Source organism: Equus caballus, chromosome 18 (genome assembly GCF_041296265.1).
Source record: "Equus caballus isolate H_3958 breed thoroughbred chromosome 18, TB-T2T, whole genome shotgun sequence".
NCBI classification, from domain to species: domain Eukaryota; kingdom Metazoa; phylum Chordata; class Mammalia; order Perissodactyla; family Equidae; genus Equus; species Equus caballus.
The window spans coordinates 32,723,159-32,748,102 of NC_091701.1; the positions used below are offsets into that span (position 1 = coordinate 32,723,159).

General features: G+C 35.9%; 1 protein-coding gene across 1 annotated transcript; it reads right to left on the bottom strand.

Moving 5' to 3' along the window:
- Positions 1 to 1,815: 1,815 nt before the first annotated feature.
- MMADHC (metabolism of cobalamin associated D) lies at positions 1,816 to 18,607 on the bottom strand. The gene is given in 8 exon segments (NM_001286855.1): positions 1,816 to 2,284; positions 3,200 to 3,286; positions 6,967 to 7,097; positions 7,681 to 7,786; positions 10,265 to 10,482; positions 12,849 to 12,993; positions 17,992 to 18,051; positions 18,552 to 18,607. Coding segments are annotated over 7 exon segments (891 nt in total). The 5' UTR covers positions 18,001 to 18,051; positions 18,552 to 18,607; the 3' UTR covers positions 1,816 to 2,089.
- Positions 18,608 to 24,944: the final 6,337 nt, after the last annotated feature.

Below are 24,944 nucleotides of genomic sequence, written 5' to 3' on the forward strand. Positions count from 1 at the left end.
GCAAATTTACATTTAAGATGGATAATTTTACAAATTCTTTCTTTATGGATCCTGATCAAGTGAATATGATGAAACTGACACCTGCAGTGTTTTCTTACTGCAGTACATAACAGTAAACCACTTTCTACTACTGTCAGTAATGGTCCCCTGGGTTATGTTTGCCAAACCTGAATCTTGCTATAACATTTCAGAAAAAAAAATTTAATTGGCAGTTACTGCTTTTCACTCCTGGGTTTTGGAAATCCTGTTAGAAAGCAAGATGATAAAAGGAGCCGCAACACGATGTACCCTAACCTCCCTACAACACAGTAAATACCACAGGTGCCTAGAGAGAGTAAGTATCCTTTTCAACCAGTGGATGTCACTTCAGAACTGTTAAAGCAAAAGTTGAAATTAAGAGAACATGGCTCAAAGAACAGCGCAAGGTAGGAAATGCCTGAATAAGCAATATGCACATTAGAAACAGTAAGAGTAGTTAGTGCAAGGCGGTGGACCAAATAATTCTTTTTTGTGGGAGCTGTCCTTTGCATTGTAGGATGTTTAGCAGCATCCCTGGCCTCTATCTACCTGATGCCTATAGCACCCCTCTTAAGCTGTGACAATCAAAAAATATCTCCCAACATCGCCAAGTTTCCCCGGGGGGGGGGGGGTGGGGGGCGGGCACAAAACTGCCCCAGTTCAGAACCACTGAGAAGGCAAAAGCTATGCAAACAATCTATAATAATGCACGATAATAAGGGTTAATCTCGCATTGTTGAGTGAAAGAAGCCAGACACAAAAACGAACACATTATATATGGTTTCATGACAAAATCAATTTATGCTATAGAAAATCAGGACAGTAGTTACCCTTGGGAGGACCAAGTAAGGGGAGAAAGTGCCTGGAAGGAAGCAGGACGAGCCTCCGAGGTACCAGTAATGTTCTGTCTTGATCTGCACGCTGGCTACAGAGATGAAAATTTATTGAGCACTTATGCCAAGTGCACTTTTCTGCATATATACTTCAATAATTTTTTTTAAATGCTATGGAAATCATTACTTCATCTTCTTCATGATAAATGAAAACTGTGTAGCTCTTACTCTTTGAATCACTTATTATCAAGCTACACGTGAACTAGACAAAGTTTTAAACCAAATTGTCAACTAAACTAAAAACTTGGTTATTTCCATGTGTTCCTTTTAAAAACAGGAATTTAATTAAAAAAATCCATTTCAATTAATTCATTTGGTAGAAGTTACCTGTTCTCTTGACATTTAGCTCTAATCCTATTGGCAAAAGCCTCACAAGTCAAAGAAGATTCTTTTTAAGTTTAAAGGGCTGTAAAAACAAACTCTATCACTAATGAGGCATTTCTGTAAACTATGGCAGTTTCCATCTATTGCTAAAATTGGAGAAATATGATTTCGCAGCTGAAGCATAGTTTTGTCTGAAAATAAACTATCTTTATCTGTTTCAACCCAGGAGTTAAGAATTATTTTTCAGTATGTGTAACAATGAGATTCATATGCTTTTATACATAAAGATGTAGTATATCCTTATTCTTCTTTTCCTACACATACATTATTTAAAAGTAATACTCAGATTGGTACCAGAACACTTAACAGGTAATAAAGAAAATTTTACAAAGTTCAATCTACACTGAAGCTAAAATTCTCAATCACATTTATTTAAAAAACCACTTTAAAAAGATTAATATTGTAGTTTCTTAGGAATTTTTAAGAACTGTATTTTAAAAATACTGCAATAAAAAACACATAGCATCATAGCCAAATGAGTGATTTATTTTTGGAGAAAATAATCAAAACTGAGCCTTTTCCAATAAAGGGGAGAAATAACAATATGAGATCATACCCTGGTTACATGTTAATTACCACATTCTGTACAATGTGGATGTGTTCAACATGTATTCAATGATAATATGAATGAACATTTGAGACTTAAAAATCACAAACCATTTGCCAAGGTTAATTCATAAATGTTGAAATAAATACCTAGAAATAAGTAAATTTTAAAAACTGAAGCCTTTGACAGTGTTTATAGACCAATCCAAATGTTGTACAAATAGTACAGCAAAAAATTAACATTACTGCTAGTTTCCACTTAATTTCTTCATAATATAGCTGTCTGGTGTTGCATTAGTGAAGATACTTCCTACAACCACATGAGTGCCCCAGAGACTATGACGAATTACTTTACAGCAGCCAAGATCATCGACAGAAAATCCTAAATGTCGATAACGTTCATCTGTTTCAAAAAGAGTGTTGTTTGTATATGGTCCAAAAAACTGGAGGAAATAAAAAATGAAGTCATATTTTCATCAGTGAGAAAGACAAAGGAATAATAATTTTTATGCAAACATGAGCACCTATTTTAATACTCTAAATATTTAATAAAATCAAAAGAGCTGAAAAGGTCAAACGCAACATCTAAACTGCTCTAACACCTCTCCTGCTAATACAAGTCAAAGATCTAGCAAATTTCATGTTATCTAGAACCAAATGCGTGACGTTAAATGACCTTTACAGATGGAATAAACTTTAGACAGTCATCTATGGTTCACCTTCATCATTTTCGAGATAAGGAAACTAAAGCTCAGAGTAAGTTTTGTATTTCTAGTCTATACTCTCTCTTACTTGACTTTGAGAAGAAACAGTATACATTCCTATATTAAGATTCAAAATTTTATTACTATTTGTAACTGAAAGATATACCCAGAATTTAAGATGTGACCACAATAGTGGTTCAGTTATTTTCTTCAAAGTACAACTTTATAAATGTTAGTTTCCAAAAAGTTACTTCTCTAAGTATTCTTTTACCATCCATATTTTCTTAATTCTAAAAATAATTGTTTCTTCCTTAAAGAAACTATTGATTGGTAATTCTTAACTAACAAACAGTAAACACACTAATTCAATGTAAATCAAATAATATCTACTAGTGAGGATGGAAAATAAAAACTGTTTTTATCATTTTTAATAAAAAAATTTAAAGTGGTAGAGAAACTTAACTGTGAGTGATAGAGGTCAAAGTTGTGAATGCAAATGACTCATAGTGGTACTTCTTTGGGTAAAATTGTGAAGTTTTAAAAAAGTCTTAAATGATCTATTTTTACCAAGGTTATAATCAACAATTTTATAATAAAAACCATTCCTACTTCAAATTATATAAACTGGCTTTCAAAATATATTTAATTACTCACTGCCAAACCAGATGACGGGTCAATAAAGTCAGCCCAATAGCCTTCAGCTCGAAGAGCATAGCAAATTTCCTTAGCACCACTGATGAACTGTGCAGAAAAAGACAAATCCCACGCTAAAGACAGGGCCACCACAGGTTGTTTTACTTTTTAGTAATTCTTTGAATAAATATCTTCTGCTTCAGATAGAGAACTCAATAAAGATCAATAAAAAATTAAAACTAATGATAAATTAGACCATAAAGTAATAAGATTATTTTCACCAGTCCAAAGGATTAATGGTTCATATAACACTTTCACTTCTTTCAAAAAGTCTAAATTGTATATTTTTTCTTCTAAATTATTTCCTATTTTAGGAACTATTTCTAATCAGTTCTATGCTATTAACTCCAAATTTGTCATGAATTATAAACTCTAGTTGCTATTTGGTATCATTATGGAGATATTAGAAATAAGGTAAGAAAGAGAAAACAAAATATTCATAATGCAAAGATTTGAACCATTCATTAGTTTGAATGAAAGTTGTTTAAAAACATATACTTGCTTATGTGTCCTTCAAAAACACATCTATCAACTCACACAGTCAATGAAATATTTCTGAAAAGGCACATAAAAATAATAGAAAATTGGATAGGTGGGGTACAGGGCTGGACAGGATACTTACTTTTCACTATATACCCCTCTGTATCTTTTGTATAGGGCATAATCATTACATACTATATGTATATATCACCTATTCAAAATCTTGGTCTTACCATCCTAATTCCTGTGATGTCTTTATTGCTTTATCAGAAGTCTAAGCAGCGAAAAAGACAGTAACAAATATTAAGACCAGATTAGAATGTTAAAAAAAGGACAGATCATCAATCTCTAAAAACAAGAGCACAGTTCCACTTTTGGCCATAACAGAGTAATAAGTATCACCTTTGCCATCTGCAGAAAACTATATAACTGACCAAAATATGAGGCAACTGTTTTTAGACCCTGAAAAACAGTCAGACAAAACTGTAATCTTTGATAGAAGGGAAACAAATGAGGTGATCCTTATATTTCCACCAGCTTTCTGTCTGGGGACACTTTCTTGTCGCCGGGCAAAGAAGTGAAGCCCAAGCAAAGTGATGGTGTCACCGAGCTGAGGAGGTAGAAAGCAAGAGTTCTGAATGGCTAAAGCACCTGGAATTTGCAGGGCAGAGTACTGGAGAAGAGGAAGATACACAAACAGGGCTCCTGACTAGTTTGCAGAGCAATTTGCTGTGCTTCAGTAGTCAAGGACTGAACTGTGCATACAGAAGGTAGATTCCACCAGGCCCAGTAGAGTGTGCCTGCTGCAGGGCTGAGAGCTGAACAGTGATATTAAGGGTCATGCAGTGCTAGGTAACATGGATTTATGGCCCACTCAGAGTGATGAGACCTTGCTGAGCACTTCTGGTATTCAGCTGAGATCCCTAAAATGTCAAGCCTTAGGAATATGGGCCATATCCTAAAGAAGGGGTTAGCAAGCTACATACATAGTGTGAGGGCCAAATCCAGTTGGCTGCCTGCTTGTGTAAACACAGTTTCATTGGAACTTAGCCATGCCTGTTTATTTATATATCGTCTATGGTTGCTTTAACAATACAAGGGTAGAGTTAAACAGTTGAGACCGTATGACCTACAAAGCCTACAAATTTACTATTTGGCTCTTTACAGAAAAAGTTTGCTAACTCTCACTATAGAAGTACACAACTTAAGCTAACATTTTCTCCCAAGACTTTCTTGTAAATTAATGAAAAACATTAAGATAATACTGTATCCTTTAGGTTATCGTCATACTTAAAATTACACTTATTGCTGTATTTCATTAATCCTCAGAATTCCTAAAAATAGGAAAACTACTGAATATGGTCTGGAAAAGTCATTAGAATATTTATCAATTTCATGAACAGATGCAGCATACACAAAAACTACAAGGAGAATAAAACAATGCAATCAAATATCTGCAAAGACTAACTAAAAGAATCCCAAATTATCACACACAAAAAATCAGTTTAAGTATTTCTCTTAAGATTTCTGTTCATCGACAGCAAACACTGACATCTGCTGGAAAAAAACTAGAACAGATTTAAACCATAAAACAAAATATCTACTTGGACAGTAAGCTACATGTGGCTCTAAAATAAGCACTAATATCTGGTTTCTTTCTACAAATAATAAAATAGCTTCAGTCATTATAAAACTAAAAATCACATGATAAAGCATGCTGCCATTTCAAATCCTGAAATTGGTTACAGAAAACTGATAACTATACTAGGCTCAGGATCAAATGAGGATCCGACCCTTTCAACTCATCAAAAATTAGGACCACTAATGCAACACACATGTGAGAGCTGTCTAATGACTAAATGATAGTGATAAGTATTATTTCCTAAGCAATGTCTTAATATGTAAATAGAATATGTTTACTGACTTACTGCCTATTTAAATTTCAACTCTCTAAATTCAGATCTCTTTAAAATCAGAGACAATGTCTTAGGCCTCTCTGTAACTTCCTTGTTAATTAGCATATAACTTGCTCATGATTGTTAACTACTACATGAAATTTATTAGCAAAGCTGTATGTGGGACATTTAAGTATGAAGTCATTATCATAAAATACTCTGTTGAGTATGTAAGATATATTTTTACAAATGGAGAGAACCACACACCCAACTCTAAAGAAAATATAGAATAATTCCTGATATTATCCTGCACAGAAATTAGTAAAAGGAATTTTTTCAACTATAGTTAGCCAAGGTGCCCAAGTGAGTTCATCTTAACCTGTCACACAGGGAAAGGGATATTCTTTTCTATCTTGTAGACAAAGAAATTGTTATAACCCAACATCAAACTCTTACAGAAAAAATTATAGAATTTTTAAATATAACACTTGAAGTTACCACTTATTTCTCAGGTTGGAAAAAATGAAAGGAAATGCTAATATCTAGGGTAAGCTAGAGTGACAGCATATATACTAGGATAATCTTTTTGGTGGGCAAATTGGCAGTGTGTATCAAAATTTAAAACGAATATACCCCTAGACTCAGCAATTCCCTATTTAGAAATTTACAGATGTAAGTGTGTGCATAAAAATTCACAGCCTGCAATAGTAAAAGTTTGATTTTCAACTTATAAACTACTAAGGAAGTTTTAAAATAATTTAAAAAATTTATGGTTTGCCCATGCAATGGAATACTATGCAGATTTTATAAAGAATGAAATAAATCTATGTGCAATGCTTTGGAAAGGTGTCAAAACACATCTTCTGGTTAAAGGCAAAGGACAGGAAAAAAAATGTGAATATATAGTATTACATTATTATTGTACCGTACACTGTTACTGTTTACTTGCTGAAGGTTGGGATAATTTTCACTTTTTATTTGACATCCTCTAAAGACAGAGAGAGAAAGAGATATGGAGGGAGAGAAGAGGGTCAGAGAGAGGGGGAGAGAGAAAGAGGCATGAAGAGTTAACTTTATTTAAATTGCTGTTTTTTACTGTACTTTCCAAATTTCCTAAAACAGACATAAATTTGAAAAAATAGGAAATGAATGGAGAGAATCTAAGTTTTTCAAAGATACTAAAAAAAATTTGTGACATTTTTATTCTCAGAAAAGATGTAAGTTCTTTAGTACTGCAATATGTTAGCAGAGAATTAATAAAGGCTAGAAAAGGCACCCATCATTTTAGAACATCGGTTCACTGGTCTTTAAATAAGATCATAAAATTAAATTGTCAGCAACTGACAGAATTACCTTTTCTAAGAGCATTTCTCTTTCATATTCTACCTCCTCGCTCCAGACAGTCATATCATTCTTAGTTTTCTGTGTTACAGTCAGAATCATTAGTTTGTTGGTGGCCACTTCTGGAAACAGTGATTCAAAATCTACCAATGAAATAAGAATAAAAATTTCAGGAGGAAAATAATTTTTTAAAGATGAAACAGTGCATAAAAATACTTCTTTTGAAAAATGACGATTAAGTTAAATTATTGTGGTACCAAGGTAGGTTTATAAATGCATATTATTTTTGAAAAGAATGAAATGAAGTTAGTTTTGGCTTACTTCTGTTCTTTTTGGATTAACTGAAATATTACTGCCAACAATTCTGAAGAGTAAGTAGGATTAAATGTTATTGGTCTTGTAACTTCCAAAAAAACAAAAAGTTCATTAAGATTTTTCTCAGTATTATGTAATAGCTCAAATTATAGCTCTAATAATCACTGAGGAGTGGAACGACTTCAGGGAAAAAGTTATTAAAAATTCTACTATTCTTTAATGCCAGCTTGAGGTCAGATGTCAGGGGACATTTGAAAGCCTTTATCTTGGCCATGCAATCACTTCCAGCCAGACACATTAAAATATTAAGTTACAAAATATTATGATTCTTATGGAGTACATTCAACAAATTAAAACATTAGTGACATTATTTACCATACACTACTGTAAAATGTGTAAAGCACAACATACCCTTTCGCAGCAATTCCGGACATGTTTGGATTGCACACTCTACTTTGGCACTTTCAAAGTAAGTTTCTGCACTGTTAATTTGTTGTTCAACAGGTGCATCATTACCCTAAGGGAAATAAGAAATATAAGCAAACAAAATCTGGAGTTCAAATAAAATATCTTGCATGTCATGAACATGTCTTCCCTAGAAAGTTCTAACTGGGGATAATAATCAGTGTTTTCTTATATACTCAAACTTTTATCTATGATGAATCTAAGATTTGAAAATTCTAAAAAAAAAGTTGAATAATAAAACCACAAACGTCTAAGACTTGATATGGATATAAGTTGGCTAAGAAACTGAATAAAATGCCATAATTGTACCTACATTACCTCTTCTGATATTTTGTGATATCTAATTATCCTTTCTTTTCTTTTGTTCTATTACCTGTGTAATGGGGACAGTAACACTAATTTACAAAATAACATGATTAAATATACAGTCTCCTACAGGAAGAGCTTAGAGGCTTTTTATTCACCTGAAATGTACTAGGTACCTACTAAACATCAGACACTATGACAAGAACAGGTACTATAATGGTAAAAAATCCAGTCCTCACTCTTAGATATATCAGCTGGCAGAAGAAAAATAGCACAAATAAATGTAATCCAACATGAAAAGTGCTACAGAGTTATGAAGAATGTCTTCTGGCAGTATAAATGGGGATGAAACTTGCTTTGCTGGGAGAAATCAGGAAAAGGCTAAAATCATATTTGAGCCACATGTTAATTAATGTGTATTTTTTAATAGGTAAAAAAGAGGTGAATATAGGTTAGGAATTCAGGAGGAAAACAGTCCAGCAAGAGATAACAGTACAAAGCCATGCAATAGTCAAAGAGAATGGTGTATTAAAAAAAGTGAAAAGAACGCTGTGATTAGAGTGCAGAGGGAGTAGTGGGAGGTAAGGAGGGAAATATAAAAGATCAAAATTGTGACAAGCCACTTATGCCACATTAAAAAATTTTGACTTCAGTCTATTTGCAATGAGGAAAAGAAAAATCAGATATAAAAAGCTAATGCTAGTATTACTATGGAGGATGTATGGTTATGAGGAGGAGCAGGTGATAGACCAGTAATCGCCAATATTTATTGATCACTTAGTGTATTTAAGTGCTTTACATACATTTTCAAATTTAATCCTGTGAACAACTTTGTGGGCTAGGGATTATTATTATCCCCATTTTACATATAAAGAAACAGGCTCAGAAAGGTTAAGTAACTTTCTTAAGGTCACAAAATTAAGTAAATGGCAGGGCTAACCTTTGAACCCAGATTCATCCTATCTCCATACCCCATCATATTATGCCTCTAAGAATCCAGTTAAGAGAAGGAGGCATTCGACTGGCAGTATTAGTGAGAACTGAAAGGACATAAATGATTTAACAGCTACTTCAGAAACAGAAGCAATGCAATTTTGTCACTACTTACGGAAGTGTGATGGAGCGAGGGGTCAAGGTCGGCAATATAATTTTTATCTTGGGACAGTGGGAGGATGACTAAGTCATTTATACTATGGATAATATGGAAGTAAGGACAGGTCTTGAGAGAAAAAGGACTAATTTAGTATTAGACATGTAAAATCTGGGGACTTGTGAGACATCTAGATAAAGATATTCAGCAGATAGATAGAAACATAGAACCATAAATGTCAGAAATAGAAATACTAAATTGGGAATTATAAAAACATAGCCTGTGGAGGAATTCAAGGGGTTAAGCGACCTGGGAGTAATTCAAATGAGAAGATGGAGGACAGAAATGTACGGGAAATATCATGTAATTGGTAGAGCAGACAGAGGAGGAGACAAGAAGACTGAGAAGGAATCATCTGAGATAAAAAGTCAGGAGAGGTCAACTTTGCTCCAATGTTAGGTTATCCAATAGAACCCATAATAATTGTGAGGGGTTGTTAATTTTAATAATACTGCTTTGATCAAAAATTCAGCCTGAACCTATGCAGAAATGTGAAAAATGATAAGTATCAGGGGTCTAAATTGCATGTAACTTTTCACTTGAGTGAGCAAAGATGTAATACCAGTTTAAAAATTCATTTAAAAAAATTCCTCAGACGCTATTAAAAAAAAATCTACTTCTAAGTCTTCCTTTTCGGTTAAAAAAATCTATTTATGTGTCTTCCTTTTTTCATATATTAGAAGTATTTCTGAGATCTCAAAATTTTCTGAAGTTGTTAAAGATGGCTAGAGGAGTTTAAAACCTGTCAGAATTTTGTCTATATATAAATTATAATTACCACTTATAGAAGTGAAAAAATGAGAATTCCAAATTTCTAGTAATATAGAAATATTTTTGAAGAATTATTTAATTACCTAAGAGACTGTAATCTAAAGTTAAGTAAAAAGATTATATAGCAAACACTATGTAGAGGAAAATGCCAAGTTTTTAAAAGCTATATATGTAGTTTTTTTATACAATGGAATTAAATAGATTTGTTTTTTACTTTTTCAATGAAAGTAATATGCTCATAGTAATCAGAAATTAATATAGCACTAATAATTAGAAAAAGAATAAATGACATTAACAATTTACCTGAAATTCATTCACATATTGTGCCATCACAAACTCATGTCTTTCACTTGATAAAGGTTCTGCCAGAACATCAGGCAAAGTTTTATGAATCTGGCTTTTCTTCTGCGATGTGGTCCCACTGAGGTGACAATCAAAACCTATGTTTCCGGGAAGCTGGAATCTCTGATCCTGAGGTCCAAATGGTCCCATAGTTTCATCAGGCCATATTGTTCGAGAACCTGAAGAACAACAAAATGAATCGTTTTCTCCTTAATAGTTAACTGTATTGGTAGAGTGAAAGAATACTCTTCTTAAAATTATATATTTTTTTTACCCAAATGATAGATCTTTAAAATTTGCTGTCCTGTGTGAATATAAATTAGTTTGCTGTCATTTCCAAAATACTAATCAATGAAACCAGTTGTCAGCTCATAAACAAGTCCATTATTAGGGGAAGGATTCAATAAAATACTGTAATCCATACTATGTTAACACGTGATAGTCATTAAAAATAATATAGTAAATCTTTATGTACTAATATTGATGAAGTCTAGGACATAGTACATTAAAAGGAAAAGCTAAGTCAAAGAACAGCATGTGTAATGTTTATTTTACATCCTTATATTTATGTTTTTCAATACAGAAAGAAAGATCTAAAAGGAAAGATAACAAATTTAAGAGTGGTTACCCACAGGAGAGGCTTTTAGCTGCCATTACCTGGTGGCACAAAATATTAAAGGTCTGGAAAAAATTCTTGTATGGACCAATGTGACATAACGTCCCGTTTATCAGCCACAGCAGTTAACACAGGTTAAACACTTAGAAAAGAACAAACCATATTACTTCATTCCCTTAAAACTTGAAAATTTTTCTTTTTTAAAAACTAGCTTGTGAAAAATTTAAAAAGATCCAGAAAAAAATAAAGTAGAAAATTAAACAAAGAAATACTCAGAGTAGGAGTTTGGTTTAGAGCAAGGAAGGGACAACTGCTGCACGCCTTAGTTAGCAATAAAAATAAATATTTTTCAATGCCCTGCCAGAACTGACTGAAAATAGCCATGTCAATCAATATGGCTGCCTCATCACTACACCATAAATGCCACCACATCCCTTTTCCAGACTTGTTAATAACACAACACCCATCAATCATGGAACTCTTTCCTGCTGACCCAGATACTGACTCATAATTCTCAACCCAAACACTCTAGCCCAATACTTCTTAAATGTTTAAGTATTTAATAATCATCTGAGAGCTTGTTAAAATGCAGATTCTGATTTATTAAGTCTGGAGTGGGGCTCAAGATTCTTCATTTCTAACAAACTCCCAGAAGATGCCGACGCTACTGGTCTGCAGATCATATTAACAGGGCTCTAGATAGCCACTAATGACTGACTGGAGCCAGTTCAGAAGTTAAAACATATTAGCTATTTTTGAACAAAATGGGTTTTAAAGACTATTCATATCTGACAGTGTCTTTAAGAAAATAAATATCCCATATTAATAATGGATTTGAAGACATTTTCATGTTGACTGGTCATTTAGGTTTTCTCTTCCATGAATGGCCTGTACATATCCATTTTTAAATTTTTTGTTTGGTTTTCTATTGGGTTGTCTTTTTCCTATTGATCTATAAAAATTCTTTATACATTCGGGATATGAACTCTTTACATATTCTGAATGACAAATCTTCCTTTATGATACATATATGTTTAGCCTTCAGATGATGTAAATTGGGGAGTAATCAGAGATGGAGTTGTAAAATAAAACTAGGGCAAGATGGAAGGCTTTGAATGCCCAAGTGAACTTATTTACATTACACTCTAAGTAACATGTTGCACGAAAAAAGGATTCCACATGTAATCCCTTAAGGATACATTAGGGTAAGTTTCTAAGTGCACTTTCTTAATATTTTAGTGTGCTTATAAACTTTCAAGATAGGAATATGGCATTCTTCAAACTTACCTAACCAAAGAACTTAGAAACACATTTGTTTTAGACCTTGAACAATGATGCATAGTTTGAGGATAGTTTGGGAACTGCTACTGAAAGCACTGAGGGATAAGCAAGATAACTTGATAAACCCAGTTTATCAAGGAAGTGACATGATGATTAAAATATTTTAGTATGATTAATATGATAGTTATGTGAAATGGACTAGAAGAAGCAGACTTTACAGATAAGTACTACAAAGTACAAAAGTACAAAGTACAAGCAGATTACCTACTGTAGGTGAGTTACTGATTCAACAAACACTAAAACAGAAAAGGTGCCAGCTACATTTAAGAAATTTAGCAAAGAATGGCAAGAAGTAGTAACACAGTTTAACAGAATCAAACGAAGATTTGTTTCAGGTAGGACTGTGTATATCTGAAGATAGTTAGAAAGGAACTAAAGTTCAAGAAAATAAGTTTTAGAAGCCAACATTCATTCTTTCTTTCTTTTTTATACTGAAGCTTTCTGGTATAAATATTTAGGCAGAGCTCTGGTTTTATTTTCAATTGGATAAACGTAACTTTAGAAAATCTGTAAAACCTCAAGAAGAAACATGACAGAAACACAACTCAAGATATTTTGAAACAATTATAAGCAATAACTTTTACTTACATATATCTGGAGGTGCAGTGGCCACATGAGACTCGTCAGAACCTGAAGATCCTGCAGTTGAAAAGGCTTTGGGATTGACAACCCTTCTAACTAAAGAGCAAAATCCTGGGAGGTAGGAAACCAGCCTGGCTCTGTTACAGAGCACCTAAGAATGACATGAAAATTAAAATCATTTGTTTTGGATATAAACATTATACATACACAATCTCTGTCAAATCTTCACACTGCAATGTACCTTTAAAAACTAAAATTTATTCTACTATTGTTGAGCACCTACTATATGACAAGCATTATGTATATTTACAATTTTAAAAATAAACAGAATATTAAAAAAAAAAACAAGCAATAAATTACTTTGGGTAAAAGTGTATGCCTTTTCCAATAAAGGCTAGAATCAAGAGGACCACACTAGAGAAAACAGGAATCTCTAAAATTTGCCCTATTTAGCAACAACACCAAAATGGTAGCACAACTAGTAAGATTCTATCCTCAAAATAAAGAACTTTCAAAACCTCTCTTAGGACCAAAACTTTTTTACCTTCTAACTGTTCTCTTCTTTTATTGCTATAAATTGTGCTAATTGTCTCCCATGCCACCTTTATCTTTCCTCTTGGTTTTACAGCAATGTCTACCTTCCTTCATTTTAGCACATACATTTGTGATACATCTTCTGCTTCTATGTTCCTTTCCTACACTCTGAGGTCAGTTACAATGGACGAATGCGTAAAGATCCTTCATGCATAAGCTTTTAGCAAAATACATGGATCACAATAATTTAATGAACCGGTTGGCAAACTACAGCTGAATACAGCCTCATTCTTTTTTGGTAAATAAAGTTTTATTGTTAACACAGCTACACCCATTTGTTTATGTCTGCTTTCGTGCCATAATGGCAGAGTTAAGTAGTTGCACATAGACTCTATGGCCCACAAAGCCTAAAATATTTACTATCTGACCTTTTACTTAAAAAAAAAATCCAACTCTAATTTAGTGAAAAACATATAAGAACATAGACTGTATCATCTGTGAAATGCTATTAAAAGATTTGAACAATTAAGAAATCCCTTGGAGGAGCTGGCCCACTAGCATAGTGGTTACCTTTGCACACTCTGCTTTGCTGGCCCAGGGTTCACAGGTTTGGATCCTGGGCGCCAACCTAGCACCACTCATCAAGCCATGCTGTGGTGGCATCCCACATAAAATAGAGGAAGATTGGCACAGATGTTAGCTCAGTGACAATCATCCTCAAGTAAAAGGAGGAAGATTGGCAACATGTTAGCTTAGGGCCAATCTTCCTGACAAAAAAAGAAATCCCTGGGGGAGTAGGAAAAGGTTTCACAGAGGATATACTAGGTTTTAAAGAAATAGTATAAATGTGCTGGAGAAAGGGGCATTACAATGACTGACTTTTAGGAACAAAGGCATAGAGTCCTAAAAGGTATATTCAAAAGAGTGACAGTCCAGTGAGGGTGGATATAAGGGAGTACAGCAAAAAACAGGCTTGAAAGTTAACTTGTGGGCAACTACAAAAGGCTTTATATTTGACACAGTCAGTTAAGGGCCTGTTAAATTAAGATAATAAGGCAGAATTTTAATCTGTAGGCAGGGAGGAGTAGAGTAAATTGATAAAGATAAGGAATGTTTCAAGGAATGTAGTGCTAAAGGTAGTATAAAGAATGGACTGGAGTGGGTTAGAGATGGGGTATGAAAACTAGTCACCCGGATGTTGAAACAGTCTATTTCCATTTGATACTTCTGAATCATTCTTTTTCCCTTACACATGGTATTCTAAAATCCAACCCATGTGTTCTTTCTGACTTTCTTTCTTCTTATAAGTAAAAGAGAACATCCTAACTGGTCCTTCTACCTTTCTCACATAATTTCTTACTAATTTTACTTCCCCTTCCCTTCCTCTACTCTTTAGTCACATAAAAATATCTACCCAACATTTGCCATCTTTCTCTGTCTTCTTTTATAATGCCACAAGATTTCTTCTGCTAAAATGCCCTTTTTTTCTCTCCTTCTAGGCCTGGCAAATCTGAACTCTTTCTTAAAGACCTGGATAAACAGAACATCCATCATGTGTCTCCAAAGTGCAAGGCTTGTCTCCAGAGCATTCTGCCCAACTGAATATTTAAGCATCTTCCCTTGGGGTGTGTACCCAATCTGCCCAAAGAGACAAAAATGGTGATTAGTAGGGTTTTTACCCACTAGACAAACTCAGACTTTTGGGTGTTTCTATAATATAAATTTACCTTTGCAACTGAGGACAACTAACAGAATATGCCTCAGGATCTAAAGGGAATTTAAAATTTTAAATTCCAAAAATATCTGAGCAAAGGCTCACAATATTAAGAGGCTCAGTAAGATTATCTGAAGGTGACAATACTCACTAAAAGCATACAATAGTAAATAAGCAATAGATGTTAGTGACTATGGCCCATGTCCTGTGCTAACTGCTTTACGTGCATTATTTTTACTTAATTTTCATAATAATTCTATATACCATTATTATTTTAAGTATGATTATTAAAATATGATTTGTGATCCTTCACATCCACATTACTTCTCAAACAAAACCAGATGGAAAAGGAAAATTAGCCAAATTATTTTAGAAATTGCCTAGTATTATTAATGATTATTTCAGAGCCTGAGAACCAAAGGCACTAGATTCTATTTTGACATTTTTTCTTGATAGTAAAACTTTTTTGGTAAGGAAGATTGGCCCAGAGCTAACATCCATTGCCAATGGTCCTCTTTTTGCGAAGACTTGCTGAGATAACATCTGTGTCAATCTTCCTCTATTTTGTATGTGGGACAGCTCCACAGCATGGCTTGATGAGTGGTGTGTAGGTCTATGCCTGGGATCTGAACCTGTGAACCCCAGGCCGCCAAAGCAGAGCATGTGAACTTCACCACTACACACTGGGCCGGCCCCTTGACAGTAAAACTTTTAACAAAAGTTGTATAACAAAATGTGAGTTTGTTTCCAGTCTAGGAAAATCTAATTACCAAGTTCCATTTTAGTGGCAAAATAAACTAGTATCTAGTCTGCCCACTGAAAAAGATAGGTGGTGACGGTACTAATTTGCTTCAAACTTTACCTTTTATCCTATATGATTCTCAAATTCTTTACTGTGGAAGTGGAATATTTTGTGCAAACTTGACAGATTTTATGATATTGGGTTAGCTGGTGAATAAAATAATTAAAAGTAACAGCCAATAAATAGCCAAAAATTAGAAGAGCCAGTTTATTTTACTTCGAGGATAAGTATTTTATACATGGCTAACTTCAAACAAACCTAGAATTCTACACTTGGGAAGATGACAGGCTATTAAGATTTAAGTGTAATATTCTTATTGGTATATAAAGACAAACAGTCTTTTAGGTGCTGTCTTAGGAATAAGCCCTGCTTTTGGCCATGTGAGGAGAAAATTCGGTCTACACTAGAGACTGAAAAGTGATCATCTACAAAATGCATCAGTATCCACCTACAGAAATGTCTGTGTGGTACAAGAAATTTGAAATGGATATCAACACGGAGAAACTGTGAGATTTCACACAAAAGTTCCAGTTTTTTGGGTGCTCCTGAAACCTCAGAAGATCTGGCAGCACTGGATTCACATTCCCCAATGGCATGAGATAGCAATAAATCACTGTAGCTAAGGAAAGGCTGCCCACTTTACCTAAGACATGAGTATTCCAGTTTGTCAGTCTCCTCCAACACCTCTTAATTTACCTGCCCAGCCTCTGAAGCACGGCCATTTATGCCACGCTAACTAAACTGTTGAAGACACATCTATCTGCATAATTCACTACTAACATCCACTCTGAATTTACAGTGCATATAAACTAACACAAAATTTCTTAAAGTACATTTGAATATTAAAATTAAAATTTATTTTAATAGGAACTTCTCACAATGAAAGGATTTTTAAATATCTTTCACAACAGTCACCCTACTGAACTAATTTATTGATTTAAATCAAAATAAAGCCTGATCAAATATTAGCATTCTCTTCTTTTTTAACTAATAGAACACTACGTTACTTTGAGAGTACCACATACTTCTTTTACAACATTCCCTTTCTGTGCATGTTATGGCTACCGAAAAATTCACCTTAAAAAGTGGCCAAGACTAATGGTCAACTTTTACAACTTGTCCCTATAGTCACATCATTAAATTTAACTGCAGGAATACTATCCTGGCTAACTGTTGGCATGTTAATCTTCCTAACATACAGCTCTGAATAAACCCCCACGATTTAAAGAATAAAGCCTAAATTACAGAGTTCAGCATTCAGGGCTCTCGATTACTTGATCTCAACTCCAAAACCAACCTCATCTCCTGGAATCTCTTTTATACATCTTACATTCAGGCAGCCAGAACCGATTCTTGATTCAGAAAGGAGAGTGTCTTTGGATATACCTCCAGCTCTTCCCACTCAAACCTCAGATTATTGAAACCTCACCCCTCTTTTAAAACAAGTTAAATGCTTCTCCAATTAACTGATGCCAAACTCCTACTTTTCCTTCTTCACAAAGCTCTGAATCTGCAACGCATCTTTGCGTAGCCTTTAAAAAATTAAAGCTTTCAACTTCTTTTTCATGTAGCTGTTTTAATACACATCTTATGTCCCCTACTATGTGAACTCTTTATGGTAGGATGTGTCTTACTAATCACTGGACAGTCACATGCAATAAATCTTTCTGGTCTATGTGAATATTATTTCTTGCTCCCATTTCGTAGGATTTGGAAGGTTACTTCCTATACCGAAACTGCTACAAAACCTTCAGTTAACCAAAGGAATAAAAAACAGCTTAAAAATAGATCCTAAATATTTACTGATAGAATGCCTTTTAAAAATATTGAAAGGATGCTGGCACTGAACTTATTTCTAAAAATTGAATCTGGAGAACTAAGTACAGTGTACCGAAAAGAAGGTTTGTGTTCTACCTACTTTCAAAGCGTACCAACACAATTTCCCATCCTTCGCTTCCCTTAACATTTTTGACACACTAAGTCTAATCACGAGAAGTATTATACCACCACTGCCATCGTAATTAAGTCCGTCCCTCTATTTCCTAACAAGTTCCCCAACCATTTCACCATCCTGCTTCTTAAGAAGCTGCTTTACTTACATTGGCCATCGCTAGCGGAGAGGGCAGACACAAAATATCTTCCCTTCTGCAAAGTTACCCCTGGGAAGGGACAAAACAAAACAGGCTAGAACTGGATTACCCTCTGACAGCAGACAGCTCGGGGAGCGTCGGCTCTCTGCTCCTGTGCGCTCCTCCCCAACGACCCAACACAGTCAGAGCCTGCCCCAGACCCCACGGAGACCCGAATTCGCCCCCGCCGCCCCAGGGCCCCGAGCCTTCCCCGCGGAGGCCGGCAGCCCCGAGCCCTCCCGGGGTGCCCGCTGACAACAACGCGGCCCCGATCCGGGCGGGACAGGGGGCCGGCGGCCAGGGTACAGTCCTGAGGGCCGAAGCGGCTCTTTTAACCCAGGTCAGGGTTGCCTGACAACAGCCCCAGCAAAGTTCGAGCTGAGCTGAAGGGTGAGGAAGCGACAAAGTGCCTACAGAGTGACAGGACGACCGGGGATAGCGACAGGGGCCCTGTGAGCATAGGGGCAATACTGAGAGCTACGGCCCGAAGACGGGCACATTTGGAGGGGCTCACGCGGGCGGGAACCAACCGTATCAGTCACCAGCACCACCTCCAGCTGTCCCAGACCCTGACTCTTCCCGCCGTCAAAATGGCGGCGCCGACGGCAGCAGGGGTAGCGACAACGCTGGCAGTGACAAGGCTGAAGAAGTTGCTTCCGAGCGCATCGATGCGAAGGAGCGCCGAACCAATGATGCGCACGCGCACAGTAGGCCACACGCCGTGGGCGGAAAAAAGGTGACGTCGGGGTGAGTTGGCAGGATGGGGACGAGGGACCGTGAGCTGGGTTGGGCGGCTCGTTTGTTTTCGTTCCTTAAATCATTGATCCATTTGATAAATTCCTCCCACCCCCCCAAGAGATACAATCTCCTATTCGTTGTATCATATCACTTGTTTTTCATGAATCACTGCGTTTGAGCGTAGAGCACTTATGTTTTTCTCTTTGTGTACCAGGTCCTTAAGAAGCTTAATAAATATATTTATCGAAAGACTTATTTATAAATAGTATATCATTTTTATTTATCAATTGTCTTTTTAAAATGTACTGAAGTCTGTACTTTATTCATACTGATGTTTCTAGTTGGGTCATGTTGGGCAGGTTACTTAGTCCCTTTATGCTTTAGTTTTCTCACTTCTAAAACGGGAGTAATAATAGTGCCCACCTCATAGACTATTTGTGAAGATTAAACAAGTTTATATATAGCTAACACGTATATAGCAATACACACACACAGAGCCCAGAGCTTGGGAGTCACAGAAGGCTTCTGAGAAGGGACCACTGAGCTGAGTGTTGCGGTTACTTACAACTCATTATTTTTTCATGCTTCATAATTTCTCTTTATATTTGGCTTACTTGTCCTGGTTATATAACAAGATTTCTGGTTGAATGATGATTATAAGCTTTTTGAGACTAGGAACCATATGTTATTCATCTTTGCCATGATAGAAAATCATCTGTCAGGAACAGGTGGGAAATAAAAGGAGACAGTGATCAATGGTGTGGCGGGAGGCTGTCAGGAATAACTTCATAGAAGAAGTGATGCTTGAACTGTTTTGAAAGATGAGTAGGTGTTTGCCTGAATGCCAAGAAAAGATGTAGAGGGGTGAGGACATTTCGGGCAAAGGAGGCAGTATGAATAGAGGTATGGAATCCAAAACAGTATGAGCAGTTGGAGAGATCCACAGCCAATCAAGGGATTAAGTTGGAGGTAGAAAGGGGCCAGATCATAGTCAGCCTTCAGTACAATGATAAGGTAGATGTAATCCCGAAGCAATGAGAAGCAACTGGGCAGATTTAAGCAGACTCATGGTGTTATCAGATTTGTGTCTTGGGAGTATCCTCTGGCTGCAGTGTAGAGGATAGGTTGGAAGGGTATAGGAATGGAATTGGATCAACCGGATAGGAGACTATTGCTGGATCCATGGGAAAGAACATGAGAGCCTGAACTAAGGGCAGAGGGAAGTTGAGGAATCAACATAGCATAGCTGTCTGTTGGTTGCACGTGAGGTAAAAGGGACAAATTAAAGATGATTCCTAAATTTTTGACTTTGGATACTTGGTGAATGGAGTTGCTTGTGCTGAGATTGGGAATCCAATAATATGAATATTTGTGGAATGTATTCTCTATGGGGGCACTTGGGTAGAGATTTTCTGTTTATCTATTTTAATTCTCATAACAATCCAGAAAATGGACTTATTATTTTTCTCATGTTCAATATGAAGAAATTAAAGCACCAAGAGGTTAAAGTATATTACTCAAGCTTCCAGGGCTGGATTTAAATTTAGTTCTGTTAGGATCGAAACTAATGTTCTCTTTCCCACAGGTATTGTCTTCCAGGAGGAGAACCGGTTTTAGGAGAAAGAAAACGAGTTTGATTTGGGATACTTTGAGTTTTATGATGCCTGAGGGACATACATGTGGAGTTATCACTAAGACGTTTGAAAGTAAGCTTATTGCTCAGAAATGTGGTTTATGTGGGAGACAGAGACTTGAGGGTCATTGACATATGGGTAATAGTTAAAGCCGTAGGAACCCCTTAACCTGGATTCAATAATGGACTTTACAAGAAGGAAGGTCAGCTCCTGAAAATGTATGCAAATTTTTGTATATTTGTAAGTAAATCCGTTTTTTTTCCCCATAGGGAAAGGATGCATATCTTCTTCAGATTCTTAAAGGAGTTCATGACTCTGAAAAGAGCAAGAACCACTGGTGTCAAGTATAAAAGGAAAAGAGCCAAGGTCAGAATACTAGGAAATATTAATTAAAGGGGTAATAGAAGAAGAAAAACTAGCAATGGAGACTGAGAAGTTTCAGGCAAAGGGTGGAAGGAAATCCAGAGAGAGAGAGGAATATTCTAGACATCAAGGAGATAATTGCTCTGTATTATTTAGATGCTACAATAAGGTCTTATTGAGGACCCAAGGCAGTCCATCATATTTGATAAATAGGGCATTGGTGACTTTACCAGAGGAGTTTCAGTGGAGTAGTGGGGGCACAGACTTTGATTACCGTAGTTATTCAAAGGATGAAACATAAACCTCTTGAGGACAGAGACGTTATCTCTTTGTTCACTGTATGCCTGGGACTTCACTGTATTTCTGCCACAGAGAGGTGATCAATAAATATTTCTAGAATGTTGAACTGGTGAAGACATGGTGACCATTAATAGCAAGTTACCATTAGTAACAGCTGCTTTTTGTTCTATTTCTGGGCTCCATACCTCCGTAACATCTATCTACCCAACAATTCGGCAGGGGGAGTAGTAGTGTCTACACTTCGCAAATGAAGAAACTGAGGCCCATTGAGGCTGAGTAAACTGCCTGATGCCACACAGCCCCATGTAGTGATAAATATGAGATTCAAACTCAGATTCTTCTGGCTCCAAAATCTCTATTCCTTCCACCACAACAAAACTAAGAAGAGAGAGAGGTGAATGGCTGTCTGTCAACTGTTATTCCCATTTCCGTTATCTTTTGACTTCCTCCTTTCACTCTTTCTTGGATTGTTCTTATTCTTCAGAGACAAAGTGAAGCCTTCATAGAGCTATAAAGGTTGATCAAAGTACCAGATTATGAGATTGTTCAGAGGCCAATATGTAATCCTTGGGGCTCTCTTCTCATCTTACTCTCACAGCTACCTACATTAATGCTTTTTGATAAACATATGGCTTCCTTTTTATTCTAGAAAAAACTAATTCTCAATGACAAAGGACGCATACTTAAGCAAATTAAGGAATATACAGTTGTCACTAAGTATTGCAGCTGGCTCTTTCTGTAAAGACAAGAGGATTATAAAACCAAAAGAGAGAAGAGGGAATATTTTCTGCTCAGGCAAGCATATCTAAAGCACATTATAAATTTGGAGACAATATTCTGTGTTATTTTAAGAAATGAAACTATTTCATGGAACTGTTACCTGGTTGCAACAAAACAACATTTAAAAGAAGGATAATAATAGAAATAAAAAAGGATATGGATAAAAGAAAAAGTATGTGAACACTTGACTTTTATTCTTTGACTTGGTCACGTAACAACTGTTGAGAATACATCTTTTTAAGTTGCCTGCATTAATGCTGCAATAGCTATTTAGTATTTGATACATTAAGCTAGGCATATACTCTGGTCTTTTCTAGAAAACTCAAGATTTTCCTGGAAACCCCTTGTATATTCTAGCCATCTATTGCTAGATAGCAGCATGTGAATGTAATAGAGAAATGCTGTAGAGTGAATGTTATGTGTCTCTCAGGCATAATGGTAGAGGGGTCCTCAATTTAATATTTTGGGTTTTAGCTTGAATATGATTCATACGGTGTATCAGTGGACTTTAAATATGATATTAGATACAACTATTACCTATCTGCTCTTCTCTCTGTCTCTCTCCTCGTCATTAAAATGGAGACAATAATATTATCTACCTCATAGATATTTTGAGGGTTATATGAGATAATCCATGTAAAGAGTTTGGCACAGTGGATGGCATTTAGAAGGTGACCAATAAATGTTAGCTGATATCATCTTCATCATCATCATCAACATTATCATTATCAGCATCATTGAACTCCATTCTTATAGGGAGGTGATAATGTGGTAAGGAGCTTTGGTTTCCATGTACATGCACAGTGCTAATAGGGGGTGATACTGCCCTGGGCCTTTCTGTCTCTTTGGTACCAGCGAATGGTTTGGTCTAGAAAGGAACAGCCATGGGTTTAGGCATGACTCCCATTAGGATGTTGGCCTGCTTTGTTCTAAGCTATTTGTCCTTGAGGAGACTGTGCCTATCTTTTGGGACTCACATCATGTAGATAGAGCAGAAAACAGGATGAGGAGAATATTTAAGCAAAATCTGTTTAACCACTGAGCGGGAGCCATCTGTAAATCACATTTTGTAAACCCAGGATTCAGGCTGTGGTGGTCTGAATCATTTTTCACTTAAAGGAAGTGGAAAGGTTTAACATGAGGGTATAAAGCTACCTGGGAGCTTGTTAGAAATGCCTAATCTCTGGCTCCATCCCAAAACTACTGTCCCAGAATCTGTATTTTAAGAAGATCCCTAGTGATTCATATGCACAATAAAGTTCTTTTGAATGAGATTGACCAGGAGGTGGAAAAAGGATGGCAGTACTGGGGCTTGCATAATGTACCCCATATATATAGAATCAGAATCTACGAGGGGCTTAGGAATCTGCATTTGAACACGCTCCTCAGGGAATTTTTATGAACACTAGAGTTTGAGGACCAGAGGTAAAAAAGATAAAAACTGTGTTGGAGAGAAGTGCAATACACACTGTGAACACTAGCTGTCACTACTCTACAGTTTAAAAACGACGCTGATAGTTAATAGCCAAAAGAATTATTACAATAACATTTTTCTAAATTTGAAATGTAAAGATCCAGGGAAAATGAACTCCAAGTTAAACAGATTTGGACTATCTTGTGATTTTTATTGAAGATCTCTGGGACATATAAATGGCTTACAGAGAGCAGTGGTTGGAGATTTAGAGATTTGAGGTCTATGTGAGTAAACCTATGTCAGGGGCATAATGTCTCACTGTACTTGGGGAAATAAAGTGAACATCTGTGGTTAAAAACCAACTGGATTCTACAGGCTGCAAGTATGTAAGGTAGCTCAGTGACTCTTTCTGAGAATATCTTCATTTTCCCAGGCGTATGTCACGATGTTAGTTTTATACTGGGTTTGCCAGGTATTGAAGTTTCATGTGCAGCCTAGGGATTGAAAGTCTTGTGTAGTGTCCACATGAACATTTTCTTTATTTGTAGACACTGCACCATATTTGGAGACTTGAATTCAAATTTTGGCTTTTCCCTAGTGCTCCATGTGGATCATGATGACAATTCCTTAACATCTGTGAGCCTTGAAATGGGCATTAAAATACCCACACCAGGGTTGTCATGAGGAAGATCTGATAATATAATAAACATGAAATGGTTTATAAATTTTAAAACATTAAATAAATTCAAAGTACTATTTGACTGCTTCCAGTGTTGGCCCTTTACTTCGATATTGATCTTTGGAACCCGACCAAAGCACCATTTCTATAAAAATGACTCAAGTTCCTTTAGGAGCCTAGTTCTTTTTCTCAACTAGGTCTTTTGTTCCACCTCAAGTAGGGATGCCCAATAAAATACAGAACACTCAGGTAAATTGGAGTTTCAGATAAACAGTGAATTTTTTCTGGTGTAAGTATGTCTTAAATATGGCATGGCAACCTGGCAAATCTACGTCCAAGGCAGACTAAGAAAACTGTCCCATGTTCATGTTTCTACCCCCTAACCTCATCTAATTGCTCAAATCTTCTATTTTGCCTGGTGTGGAAAAAGTCTGACTCGAAGACAGTCATGTAGGTCTAAAAATGCTTTGAGAGAATTGTTGCTATCTGAAAGCTCGTATCTTCAAAAATTTTCACGCTTCCCAGCTAGCAATGGCTCCCTCGGTCTTACACTCTAAAGATTGCACGGAAGGAAATGGGCCCTTAGATAATTGATCCTTAGAATTATTTTTTGTTTCTAATATATTCTCTTATTCAGTTTATTTTTGATTATTCATTAACATCTCTTTCTCCCTCCCACTGTGTGGTTGTGGAACTAGAAGGAAGGAAATGGCGAATCTCCAAAATGAAATGATTCTAAAGTCCCTCAGATGTTGGTGTTATAAGCAATTCTGATGCATTTCTGATATAGCCCTTTCTTCCCAATTATATTTCATGCAGAAACTAATGCTATTAAAATGTATAGAGAGTCCACATCCCAATAATGGAGGAGAGCAGGGAGAAGGAAAGGTGGGAGTCGGATGTATGCTATGTGGAGAAAGAATGATCCTGGGGAACACTTGCATTTTCAGAGTACTTGGGGAAAGCCACGAAATGAGAGTGTAACGACAATAAAATAAATTCATAATTACACTTT